Here is a 14,416-nt window from a genome sequence, read left to right on the forward strand (position 1 = left end):
TTATTCTAAACATTTGATCAACAAATGTAATATTTTGTATTCTTACAGATTGAACTACTCAGTAGTGTGTAAAGAAATTAAAATTAAAAACTGCTTACACAAAATACAACTGCAATAACATGATACACTTAACACTGTTATAGAGTCATTCTGCATACTGGCTCCTTTCACTTTGGCTACTTTAGGTGCTGTATTTTTACTTTAAATGACAACTTTTAAATGCAAGACTTAAATCAATTATTTTCTTTTACTGTGGTGTAGCACTCACATAAAATATATCAAGGCTTTGTCCACACTGTACTTTACTGTATAACTCCATCACATCAGATGGCAGCACCGTGCTGCTGCAGTGTGAAGTGTTGGCAGGAGCCACGGAACCGGACAGGTTTGGCAGAACTTAATCCCTGTCCCCTTTGTCCCCCTAGTGCTGAGTCAAACAGTGTCATGTTCGTGTATCCCAGGGTGTATGTGTATGTGTGTGTGTGTGTGTGTGTGTGTGTGTGTGTGTGTGTGTGTGTGTGTGTGTGTGTGTGTGTGTGTGTGTGCAGGCCATGCAATGCTGGCAACAGGTAATGGAAAGACACGATAGGTGTGAGGTGAAACCTGAAGCCGCGGGGACAGACTGACAGACATAGATTGTGACACCTTAGAATCACATGTCGACTAGCTCAAAGTTAATTGTCCTGGAGTTGTTTGAGACATTAAGCTCCAGTTATGAATTAGTGATGCACGGCCAACACATTGGCTGTGTGGGTCCACTCCTTGAAAACACTGCACCTTTTGAAAACAGAATGTAATGGATTGTGCAAATAGACAATATAACTACGTTTTGAAATCCACGTGGATTCAAACATGTCTTAACATTGTGTGTATAAGTAAATCTAAAGCAAATAAAAGGGGACATTTTCCTTTCATTTTGTTTTCTCCTTTGTTTGTCTTGTTGTTGAAGCTCCATTCTTGTGGCCTGTGTTGTTAAACCTGAGGATTATTCTGGTGTTAAGATTAAATATCAGGCACACTGCAAATAGGGTGTGTCTATTTCAGTAACAGAGAAACAAGTTGTGCAACATACTGGATGTAGAGATTACCCAAGAGCACACATCACGTACAAACAGCTTCCAAAGGTTCGATTCCACTATATGTTTATATCCTTATGATGTTTCATAGAACATTTTTCTCCCTTCCTCCTCACACAAAGCCATTCTTGTAAATTGAGATCTCTCCCTGCCCCAGTAGCTAATGGACCCAGTTTGACTGGTTTTGTTGAATGGGTTGAGCGACCAATACTCATATTTCACAACGGGAAAACCACCACAGAGACTGATTGGGAACAACGGCATGAGATGGAAATCAATAAACTATCAATGTAACTGGAGTGGAAATGTCCAAATGGAGGACAGAGAATATGATCTGGATGTTGAGGCCTGTGTGAGACTTCAGTTAAAAACCTTCAAAATCCACATGATCTGATGAAATAAACAATGTTTCTTATTAAACAGAAATGACAGAACAGAATCATCATGAGCAGGCAGCTAGTGTCTATCTGAACCTCTGTATGTAAGACTGTTACATTTATCATTAGAAGTCAATCGAATGACTGCAAAGTGATGCAACACGACTACAAAGAGACACATAATTATAAAGTAAATGCAAAACCATCCCAAAGAGACCATGGCTGTAGGCTGTTCTGTTACACATAGCAGCTATTTATTGAAATTATTTTACAATCATTTATTGCACTGAATAATGAACAAACAACGCAACTATTATCAATGAACTGTTTGCCATTTTAAAGTTTCTGAACTGTGAGAAGTCCTTTCAGATTAAAGTTCCATGTTTTTCCTTTTTCACATTTCTTTTGGTCGTGAAGCAACACACAAACATTCACCAGCGAGAGAGAAGAAGCTGAGAATATTCACCCTATAGACAAAGAAGGAGCTTCATTAAATGTAAATCATTCACTCCACAAGTCTTGATTGTGTGATGCTTTAAATGTGGAACACCGCACCAGTCACTAGCTGTTGTTTCATTGTCCAGCACCAGTTGCCGGAGAACTGCTCTGTGCTGCAAATGAAGAAGTTGGGAATGTCATTTAGGGAGTAACTCCTTCATTGGTACCTCCAGTTTTCCCACGTACCAAAAGATCCAGAACACCAGGCTCAAGAAGATCAGGAGGGGTCCTGAGAAGACGAAGAAATCCCAGAAGCTGAGGGGAGCGAAGACCCCGATGAAGAAGAGGATTAGGCCTACTGCATCCAGGAGGACGGCGAGGATGAAAAGCAGCCAGCAGCGGCTGAGATAGCCGGTATAATCCATGACAGGAGTAGTTTCAGCAATTATTCAAAGCTTTAGCAGTTTATCTGTATGACATGTGAAAATTATTAGGGAGTGAAAAGTGAAATATACTCAGAAGAAATGCTTCTTCCCTTCTCAGTGTTGCCTGCGAGTCTGGTGAAATGAAAAGAGTTTTAACTCTCCGGTCACATTCCTTTCTGTATCTACATCTCCCATCTTTTTCATGACAGTGTCTGACAGGAACAATGTTTCACTGATGATGTCAAGAGAATTTGCAGCTCTATCGTTGGATGTGGCTTCATCTCATAAACATATACATTGTAGCATCCACTGATCCAGTTCTTATCTCAAACGTTACATGTGGATTTAGAAAAGCTGGAAATATTGGCCTTGATGATTTGGAAATAACACCTTGAAAATACCTTGGTGCCGTTTACACCCTTCAAAAGTGACGATGAGAGAGAAACAGCTTCCTGAGCGGTTTATAACCGTTTAAATCTTTTTTTTTTTTAAAAAGGTAGACTCCAGACAAGGAAGAGAATACAAGGAAGCAAGTCTCTTGTGTAACTCAAGTGCATGGGCGTTACCGTGCGGTTATCTGCCACCAAGCACTACCTGGAAGCAGAAACACCCTCAAACCACAACTACTTACAATTACATGTAAACTTTATTCCCAAGAATCAGCACATAAAAATAGAAATTTGCTATGTACATGTAAAAGACCTTTTCTTCCTCTGTGCACAGCCCTTCTGCTTACTGTGGATGCAGGAGGCATTTCCCTGATTAAGAAATGGTCTTTCTATTTAAACAAAGTGACTTCAGTTCATAAGCTCAATGTTTTCAGTCTGTTAGATTCTCTTTTAAAGCAGCACGAGGAGGGAGTCCGTCCTGCAGCTCCAGCAAAGCTTGGCGTCACCTAAGGAAGAGAAGAGAAATGGTTTTGTATATTTTTACAGGTTGAAATAAACAAATTCAATTCAAATTAACAATGGAAATTCATGTCAAGGGAGGGGACACATAGATTAAAGTCTTTCTAAAATACGCTCTGGAAGACCATAGGGAAGATGTAACTCCATTTAGGATTTTATTAAATATATTCCTCTGCTTGAGAGATGGAAGGATTATTGTCTGCCAGAGTGAATCTGTTACTTCATGTTTAGAAGATGTCTCTCTTGAAATTCAGATAACATTAATAGCAGAAATGTAAAGAAGTTGACTTTCCTGAGATTATGGAGCCAGTGGGGTGCAATAATTTCAATGGGTTGAAAATGTAACAAAGTTTTAGAAGGACATTTTCGGCTTGTTGAAAATGTCCCCACTCATACTATGTTGCAGAATGAGAACTAAGAATGAATTAAAAACATCAAGGGATTAAAGACATTGTTTGTCTACATAGGACAGATGTTTGTGATAGATTTGGTAACTTTTCTACTGACATAATCAATGTGTTGTCTCCAGCTCGAGTTTTCATCAAAAACAATTCTAGGTGAATTTAAGTGACAATATGTTTAGTTGAACCTTTCTATACAAGCAGATAAATCAGAGATAGCCTCTATCAACAAGTGAATAAAAAACAAGTTTTAACTTCTTCTTTTTTGTTGCAGAAACTTAATATTTTGAGAATGCTTGTTTGTTTAATCAACTGTCCAAAACTCAAAAATATAGTTTATTCTAATTTAAGACAAAGAAAAACAAATCCACAAAATTGAGAATCTGCAACTACAGAATGTTTCGCATTAAAAAAAGATGAAGAAGAAGAACTGGTTATCTGCAAACATTATGGGAGAAACTATATTTGGTTAATCCTTTATATAAATAAGAAATAATAGTGGTCCAAGAATGGAGCCCTGGGGCACACCACACTGTAATTTGCTTAATGAAAATATGAACCCAGCGTTCTAACAAATTATTTTCTGAAAAATCATGTTTCAACCATGTACTCAATAGAAATGTCACAAACCACCATATCAAAAGCCTTTGGAGAGATCTAGTATGGTACGAATAGATTAATTATTCATGATTGGCTGAAGCCATGTGGGTCTTTGTAAATGGTCTTTACAGAAACTACACTGCTGGTTTTTGACCCTAAGTATCCATATTTAACGAAAATAATCAATCTCCTCATCTAATTCTGAAAGAAGGCTAATGCATGCATTTCCCAAAACATTGTACTATTTTTTTTCCTGATTCAGGTTTGAGATAGACTGCTATGAAACACTAGTACATACGAATACATACATCTTCATGTTGACATTGCACAACAACATGAATACATGACAAGGCAATCATCACTGAAACCTGAACCTAATCTCTCTCCGTGTTACTTATTCATGGGAGCACTATCAAATCTTATTGATTAACATATCACCTATGACATAACGGGGAGGGACAGGTGGCTGCTATAGCAATGTTGTCCTTAGGTGGAGGCCTGTCCAGTGATAAAACCCTTAACATTAAGAGATCCCAGTCAGGGTTGAAACCACACTGGAGGTCCAGTTTCCACAGACCCAAAAACAGCCTGTGAAACATTAGCTTAGTCCCAATTCTATACAACATATTAATTCTAAGCAGGTTTTACATATAGTGTGTCCACAACTTCAAAGAAAGTGACACAACTGTATACTCCAAAATAAATAAAAATCAGCATGCATACAACTCGCACCCCCCCCCAATCAATCTGCTTTCTCAGTTTGTGGAAGTCCATACCCACAAACATTAGAGACTCAGAAAGCTTTGCAGTGTTTACAGCTACCTGAAGCTTTGGCTCAAGTCAGCACAAAGTGTCACCACCAATGATTGCCTTGCATTTACCATACTGATTCTATTTATCATCTTTCACTGATGGAATTGCATGTATCGTGTTATGTACGGTAATGTATTTGTTGTTTTTTGTCCACCAGCCCAGGGACAACAGATGCACATTAGATTCTAGCTAACTCTGGTGCAATTACTTTAAGTTGTGCGCTGTCCCTGCAAAAATACAACTATAAAATAAATAGACGCAGTGTTTAAAAGCCACAATGTGCAATTACAGAATTTCAACTCCAACTGTGGATGTTAAAAAAAACAATGTAGGACATGACCTGAGTGGCTCCAGCCCTGCTCTCAGTGAGGTTACAGTAAGGAACCAGCCTCATTGTTCAGTGTGCAATGTTTGTTCTTAACCACGTCATATTACACAATCCCATATCTCAACACCATTAGGCAGCTTAGATAATATGGGAATCAGGCTAGTGTCCAAAAAAGTTAACTATCTAGATCTAGTGTACATGACTCACACTTGTATATGATCCCTGCATTAGGTGACTGAGTGAGGAGGTCCAACCAATCTACCTATTGCACTCCATTCCCCTGGATCAATAAGCACTGCTGAGAGCCATTAAAATGCAATTGCGCCTTTTGGCCCAAAGGTGTCTGGCTTGCCGACCGGTTACAAGCAAAGTGAAGGCTAAAATAATGCAGAACTGTGAAGGTGAGCAGAAACGGTCAGGCTCATTAATTAAAAGCTGCCACGGGCCACTGAAGATATTTTCCCAGCAGTCGGGGAAAGAAAAAAATATATTATTACAGATATTCATGAGCGGAGTGAGCAGGCTGGGTCCTGTGGGGGTGCCCATTCCTCACGTCACTGTGGGTCATCTGATCACCTGATAATAATGTGAGACATTTCATAGTTATGACTGGGTGACAGCTGCCTTGCCAACAGTAATGATGAAAGAGTTACAGCTGAGGCAGTGAGCAGCTAATGACGAGCAAAACAGCAGCAGACTGACAGAAAGGGTAAAGCAGGGCAATGTGCTCAATCTGTGTGGCTTTTAATTAGGATTGTCTGTTGGTTCCACAGGCACAGACTTTTAGAGGAGCATACACTTTTTAGAGCGCTGCTTTAACTTTCAGAAAATATAGGTTAAAGTGTCAGGAGATAGAGAGGGTTAGAGAAAATGCTTTTTCAAAGTATCAACAGCAGTGAGCAAGCAACAATAATGCACTGTGGACAGGAAGGATGCACGTGGAGAGGCCCTGGGTTAGATGATGATACGCACCATCTGTCAGAGAAGCCTCTCTGCTTTGCCATGCGCCACCTGCAGAGCCACGTTGGAGTTCTTCCACACCCCCAACTCCACAGTTTTGTCAGCTGGAGACGCGCGCTCAATCCATCCATCAAAGCCTCTGTTGTCGTGATCCGACACGGCTCCACTGCCGTCCTCCCACGTAACCCGACACGGCGCAGCACGCACAGTCCCGTTCTCCATGCTCTTCTTCTTGTCCTCCAAAGGCTTCATGCCGCCGTTGGAGAGCCTCTCGGACAGCTTCCTGGCCCAGTGCGTAAAGTTGATGTCCAGCGAGGCGGCCCTGTCCTCCGCGTACAGCTGCACGTTCCCCATGTACCACAGAAGCCACCATATCAAACTGAGGAAAATCACGATCGAGCCCGTGTAGATGAGGAAATCCCCGTAGAAGCGACCGTCCACGTTCAGGTTGCCGAAAATCCCGACCAGAAGTACAACCAAACCAGCTGCATCAAAAATAAGGGCGAGGAAGACTAACGGCGCGCAGTTTCCCAAGCAGCTGTGGGCCATACCGGAGGAGAGAGGAGAGCCCGAGTAACGGCGCCGAACACCTCCACTTGTTTTTCAGCACGCACATTTCCACACCTTCCTTCCACCTGTGCGGTGTTCACCTGTGAGCAGGCCCCGCCCTTCATTACGTCACTGTATCAGTGGGCTCCCAGGGGACTCACATCAACATGCTGCCTTAAAACGCACTGCGGAAATTTCACTTGTCGACCTTCTGGAGACTCATACCATTGACCCCAGGTTTTAGACGGACCCGGATTTCTCAGGCTGCACCTACACCACACACAATAAGCAGGAAGCATTAAAGGAAGCATATACATTGGTATACATAGATACCAACCCACATACTGTGCAGTAACACAACACAGCCCGTTTTTTGTGGACACTTGTGATTCAACAAGCCATTCAGAATTGACTCCTTCCTATGTCACATGTAGGCTCATTAAAATATAATGAGTATCTCCACTAACGGCTTGAGAACTCCCTTTGCAAAGGTGCGCTATATTTTCTCACCAATCAGCACACATGTCACATTAAATCACTCTATGGAGCATTCATAATATCTCTTAATTTAAATTAAAGCCAAGAAAAGGGTATTGAATATAGGCTTTTTATGAGGCGGCCTTAAATAGACAGGTGCTAAAACATTTCAGACAGAGGGGGAAACATATACTCAGACAGACATGAGCAAAATAATGTGTTTTTTCAACATTAAAGCATGTTAACATGTTCGAGTAGAAACCCCCCCAAAAAAAACTTTTCTTCTTGCACCACCATGAGGATCACGTGTGGTTTTGAATGAAATGTCTCAACAACTACTGGATGGATTGCAGTGTGCAATGGATAGCACCATCATCAGGTCACACCTTTCATTCGTCCAGTACTTAGGTTTAGACCAAATACCTGCAGAACTAATGACTTTCCCATCAGCCTCAGCTCTACTTTGGGTTTAGTGCAAATAAACTAAATGTAATAATACAGTAAAATACAGAGGCTTTAAAACTTTACAAGTCTAAAGTCCCAGAAAAAAGATAACATGACTTTAGTGATAGCCACAGCCCTGTGTATAGCCAGAGGAGGTCCAACAGGAAAATGTGAACGGGCCTTTTCTTTACTATGAAACATGATATTGAATGCATCACATATTAAGTGCAAGTATTTGAGTGTACAAAAAATGTGAGAAAAAAATCAAGCAGAAGCAGAAAGATTCCACAACCTTTATTTATTCCGGGGAGTTTCAGTGAGAACCAGACTTTCTTTCGCCCTGTTCACACCTGAAGCAGTCCTGGAGGGTTAAGAGCCCTGCTGAAACTCTCATCAGTGGTACGAGGGAGGGGCGAGCAGGTTTATTGTGCTCGTCTCGGGAGGGAACCAACATATTTTTGTATGTTGAAAGATTTAGGTCCCAATTAGCATTATAATCAGTGGAACACAGGTATCATACATTGCTGTGAATACAATAACTATAAAGGTGAGCATTACTCCATGAGTAGAAGATGTAGTGCACCACACGCCGTTTGATAATGTCATTAAAACTAACACATGTGGGGAGAAACACACAGTAGAAATGATTCAATTTAAGAACTTTCAATGTGCTCGAGTCAAGTATCTCTGTCTACGAAGATAATTAATGTAATGATGGAAAAGGATATTTGTCTAACCTATTCGTAACATGCTTGCAGTCTGAAATGTCACACAAGCCAGGAGCAATATAACATCCCCCCGTCCCCTTTGGTCATGTTTTACCTCTTTCCTGGTTTGACCATGCATGTGTGATCCTTTTGATATTCTAATATTAGAAGTTAGCAATATTCTGAATTTGAATGACACTGAATTTTCCCAGCAGCCCAGCTCAGTGACCCCCACACCTTATTAAAACTGCAACCTATAATGAATGGTTTCAAGACTTGTTAAGCCACCTGATTAACTGGAAGATGAAGCAGATTACATTGATTTCCCTCAGTGAAGCCCTTCATGGCTCAAAGTGATTTCGCTGCCATATGTAAGGCATCTGCTGCAGAAAAAAGACAAAAAATTAGGAATGAAATAGGAGATGATTATGGCGTCTCCCTCTCAACCAGCAGAGAGAGACACAGAGGATTACTACAACTGGTTATAAACCAAATCCAAACCTAACCTGCTGAATAGACCTTCTGTGTGTGGAACTGTGTATAGTGACAGTGACTAATACTGACAACAAGACATGGAGGTGCATCTCCTCGGTCCACACAGTATCTGTGCACAGAGATTTGACTGCTAGAGGGCGCCAGTCATCTTTCAAACTCATCTGATCCTGCATGGAGCACTGCACTGGAAATAAACTGCATTGTAAATACACTGCAGTGCTTAACCAGCAGTACCGAAGTAAAGATCCAGAAAAGCAAAATTTTTACTAGAACTAAACATAAATACTATTCTTTTTAAAATACTATCACTTTGAGAAAAATATCCGATTAGGTACATCTCAAACCCTTTCACCTCCACATACAAGGTTTGTACATGCACATTACACACACACATATGGCTATACATATAGGACATTAAAAGACAACAACTAAATCAATAATTGTGTTCTGTAGGTTGAAAATGGCCCAAAAAAGCTCTGTGTAATTCTTTAAAGCAGATTGTTCATGCACACACACGACGCATCTCAATACACTTCAAAACACACGAGCCATGACAATGTGTTAACGTCACACACACTTTTTAAGTTTAGTCTATTGAAGCAGAACTGCAGCGTGTGTGCGGCTGAGGTTAAAGTTCTAACTCTGCATTAATGCTCTGCAATGCAGCGGTGCTGCCGCCTCTGCTTTAATGGTAACAGGTTATTTTCTCATCGACCTCCTCCACACAGCTCCAGTCAGATGGAACAAACTGACATTTTTTCAATTATTAGTCTACATAATGATTAATATTATCATATAATATCATATTATTTAGCCTTTAACAACTGCCATTACATGACGAGTAAATAGACTTCTCAATAAAGTGTGGATGTGTATCAAGCTTTAAGTTAATCTCTTAAGGGGTGGAGGACTTTACTTGGAAAGACCTACAAACGACATACCCAAAGTATATTATAAGCTGCTCTTCAACCATTTGCACCAGCTGCATGATTCTGGTCTCATTCAAAAGATAACTCTCTTATTGTTCCTGCAACACATTGATGAATCACTCAAAGTGCTTCTGGCACTGAGTAATAGTGGTCTGAATATACTGAAGTTGAAGAAAATACACTCTGCCTGAAGTTTGTTGTTGAAAAAGATGTCTGAAGATGGTACAGCTGGTAGGTATGGACTGGAAAACACAATACAAACATAGCACCAAGTGTTATCAAGTTCAGCTCCACATTTCAGATAAAAGGGATAAAAACTTAAACATATTAGACAGGTTTTTCTAAGAATAACAGCAGGTGTTCACAAGTTGTGCATTTGGAGATATTATAATATTTATTGATAAAAAGGCCATAAATAACTATTGGCCTTTACTATAAATAACTATTATATACCCAACATTCCTTGTCAGTAGCAATGACAGTAAGTGAAGTAGAAACACATTTTCACAATTAAAGCTGCACTAATCAATGTTTTTATGTTAACAATAGATGAAATGACTACATGTGAAATGTGAAAGGTGCTGAGCAAAGTGACAGAAAATGATTACCTGGCCAGTTCTCCTGAGGCCTTTCAGCCTCTTTTAACTCATTGTTTTGGTTTTATGCTCAACAGTCTCTGCTCTCATTAATCTGATTTTCTGACACACTGAACTCCACCTGCTCATCACAGCGTGAATGTGAGTTTTTATTGTTGTTGAAGACATTTGTTTGTGGATCGTCAATGCAATAATGTATCTGTGTCTGTATTTGATCTGGAATAACTCTTCAGCTTTGCAGAATCAGTCAGTGGCCCTAATTTCTTTTACAGGTGCACTTTTTGTACGGATGCAAATGAGGAAACAGGAAGCATCTGCAAGAGTCGTTTATGAACTACATGTGGATGTGACTCAGATCAATACACAGAAAGACTTTTGATATTAAAGCCCAAAAAATCCCACTTTGTTATATGATATGCCAAACCCCAGGGTATTTGAAAGATGAAAACAAGCCAAATATAATTCTTCAGAAATTATGCCTAAGAGACATTTGCAGCACAAACTTGTTTTTCTCCAATCTTCCTAAAAAAGCTCAGTGGAGAGGAGCTCGCTCACCCTCCACTTTGGGCTGTAACACTTTGATTGACTGCTTAGGAAGAGATGCTGGTGCTGCAGGGTCGTCGCTGAGCCTACAAAGTTCACTTGTTTGTCTTTAGCATGCAAGGGACTTCAATAAAGTCAAGTATGCTGATAAACCCTGGTTGATTACGGTACTGTTTCATTACTGTTTCCTCTGTTGGCTCTAGGACTTTTGCCAGGTACTCAACTCACATCACTCCTGCTCATATTCTCCTTTTATTATAAACACACATCATGATCTGAGCCCTGCTTCCTGTCACGTAGACTCGGTAAAATTGGATAATAATACAAATTGTTCCACAGGCAATACAGGAAATTTACTTTTAAATACGCAGTGGAAGTTGAGCTGCAGAGACATTATGAACTGCAGAGACCAGGTCACCTTGCAGTGTGGGATAACTTAGGAAATGCTTGCTTTACAAATCAAGACCCCAGAGATTGCATTATAGTGTCGAATCAATCAGAAAAGACATGTAGCACAGAAACACTTTATCTGTGCCAGGAAGAGGCCCGGCTGGAGAGTTGGACCTTCTTCTCTTCCCTTTGAACAACTTCTGGAAGTAAAGGAGCTGGAAGTGTATTTAACAATTGAGAGTTGGAAGGTAATTGAGGACATAGATCAATAATATCTAGGGGGTTGCTCTCATTACAGACACCTCCGAAAGTTGTAGCTCAATGATGATGAATCTGGAGAGAAAAGCAGAGAGAAAGAGAGAGTTGAAGAGGAGAAAGGGAGCAATGAGATATAAAAATTTAACAAAAGAGACCCATTTGCCATCCCTGTCTTTCTCATCAGGGCCTCATATCAAACTTTTGGATGTGGCATGTGGTTTGGCCGCCTCACATTTCAAAATGTCAGATCTCTGTGCTTAGAAATGGGGATATTTCCAGGGAGCCTGCCGGCTTCCTGGGCCCTGATTTCCCAGAGGATTGGTAGTCTCGACACGCATGGGCGTCTGTGAGCGTTTAAACAGTCAACTCCCCCACCCCCCCATCCAGTCTCCCAAACGGTACCCAGCTCCCTATTACAGCCTTTTCTATCCTCTCATCCACTCTCTTTCCTGTCTCTCCTCCTCCGCCAAGCACGCTTTGTTTCTGCTTCTATCACCTGTTGGCAATTTAAAAAGGGACTTGCTTTTAAGGAACTTGCAGGATTAAACAGTCATTTCATTAAATGTTTACACTGCGTTAGCCACAAGTGAGGGATGTGGAGTCGATAAAGCCATGGTTCCAAATCAGAGATGGTATCTTTTCCCCACCTGTAGAGAACATTGGAGGGCTGCATTTAATCTGATAGAGTGTATTTCTACCTGTTTATCCCCGAGGGGCTCAGTATGGAGAAGCAGAGCTGTTATTCATGCTCACTCACACACACACATGCACGCACACATGAACGCACGCACACACACATTACTATTACTATAGTTTAAGGCTAATTTTAAGGCCATCAGCATTTCAGCTGATCGTGACACTGATGCAGTTGAAATATATTTTACAACTAAAAATAAATACGAATCTGAATTGCTTTTGCATTCTCAAATACATGCTTACAGACAACATGCATTCAGCAGAGTGTCCGTCCCCGAGGTCAAAGGTCATCTCTCATCAGCTGTTGTCTGCCCTCCAAGGACAGCGCTGGCTGTTTATAGTCGCAGGCCTTGGGGTCTCTTGTATCCACTCCACTTTAACACAGCCTAGGAAACTGAGTGGGAAAGTGGTGACGCCAATCTCTCCCCCTCAACTCCCATCCTACTCTCTGAGTGGCTATTGTCTTCACCCCAGTCATATAAATCAGTTGGTGTGCGACAGTGGAGGAGGATTCAAAGGAGAAGAGGGAGGGAGGGACAAAGGAAGATGGAGTGGAGGAGAAAAAAGAGAAACGGGTCTTATGGTCAAACTGTCCTCTTCAAGGTCGTCAAAGTGATTGGGTTGGTGTGAGGAGGATGGCACGTTGTCCAGTCTGCAGTGTGTGTCATCTGTTCCAAAACAAATGTTTATTTCTGGAGCCGTCGAGCCTTCCTATTCCGTAAAGCTCTTAATGGAACATAACAAGAATTCAACATCATCTCATGGTGAAATATACATGACCAAGTTTCATAGCATTGTACAATTGTGCGTGGATCTCCCTACATTTAAGAACTGCCAACACATCAATAAGAATTTCATTACTGAGGACATTTTTTGTGAAATGCATTTCAGCAATTCTTCCACTTGTCATCCTGTGTTTATGTCCATATGTGTTCTAACAGATGGCTGTCATATCTACTCCTGCTGCTCTTTAGCAAGAGAGTAGATGTGATCTATGTGTGATGGATGCACCGACTGACCTTTGACCTTGACCACCCAAATGACAAATACAAGTTGAATTATGTTTTATTAAACCTGTATGTCGGGCTACATTTGTCATATTTTCTCACTTACCTCTAATGCCATCCAGCCACACTTTGGTGGTATGGCTCAGGTTTTGAGATGGTTGCTTTACGGTCCAGATACAGCGGAGGTGAATGAACAGCAATCTTTAGTTTAAAGCAAAGACATTAGTGAGTAATGTAAACACTGTTTGTTGTGTGAGATGTCTCTGTTGAACTTTTTTAATGTTGAGATCACCGTAAATGAAACTCCATTGAGCTCCATGGTAATCGGGTGGAGCGATAAATTTGAAAGACACATATCTCAAAACTTGGACGAATTAATCCCAAACTATGTGCATGGCTAGATACAACCGGACTCCACATGATTTTCAGATACAGATTACGTGGTAGATGCAGGGTGGGCTACAGAGTGAGAAAGCTGCTCTCTGAAGGAATAGCATTAGAGAAAGGGAGCGATGGAGACTGAAAGTGAGAGGCAAAGGAAAATGGATGCCAGTGGCAGGTTTGTGAGAAAATACGATGGGTGGGAGTTGAGATTCCCCCTTATCTTTCACGCCAGTTACACTTTGTGGATTCTTATCTCAGCTGGCAGAGAGACATGTGAGGCTCGCTTCATCTAGCCTTTAACTGATGATCTATTTGTCAACATTTCCCCTTTTCAAAGCCACAGGGAGGTGTGGGAGTATTGACTTCCACTTCTACAGAATGTAAAGTTGGATTCCAAATTGAGTGTCGAGCCTCCCATCCTGCCAGGCGTGATACTGTACCTTCAAGTGTACACTGGGCTCTAATTGAGCCTAGTATTTAAAGATCGACGTACACGCAACAGTAGCGTGTCAATTACAGGACAACTCGTACAACCTGCCCGACACAAGCCTGTGAGGAGAAACGTTGGCCGCAGCAGCTCCCCCAGCTTTCTGTTGATTTTACATTTGTCGGTTA

General features: G+C 41.0%; 1 protein-coding gene across 2 annotated transcripts; it reads right to left on the bottom strand.

The window, feature by feature from the left end:
- Positions 1-1,658: 1,658 nt before the first annotated feature.
- On the bottom strand, positions 1,659-7,022 carry LOC115024404 (transmembrane protein 238-like). 2 transcript variants are annotated; one of them, XR_003834121.1, is made up of 3 exons: positions 6,339-7,022; positions 2,009-3,211; positions 1,659-1,920 (listed from the first exon to the last, which is right to left on the bottom strand). XR_003834121.1 is itself a non-coding variant. In XM_029455915.1 (2 exons), the coding sequence occupies exon 1, from the start codon at positions 6,873-6,875 to the stop codon at positions 6,345-6,347; it is 531 nt and encodes a 176-aa protein (XP_029311775.1). In that variant the 5' UTR covers positions 6,876-7,022; the 3' UTR covers positions 1,659-3,211; positions 6,339-6,344. The 2 variants fall into 2 exon arrangements, 1 of the variants encoding a protein (XP_029311775.1); XM_029455915.1 differs by having other exon boundaries at positions 1,659-3,211.
- Positions 7,023-14,416: the final 7,394 nt, after the last annotated feature.

The sequence above is a fragment of the Cottoperca gobio genome, chromosome 19, assembly GCF_900634415.1.
Source record: "Cottoperca gobio chromosome 19, fCotGob3.1, whole genome shotgun sequence".
Classification (NCBI taxonomy): domain Eukaryota; kingdom Metazoa; phylum Chordata; class Actinopteri; order Perciformes; family Bovichtidae; genus Cottoperca; species Cottoperca gobio.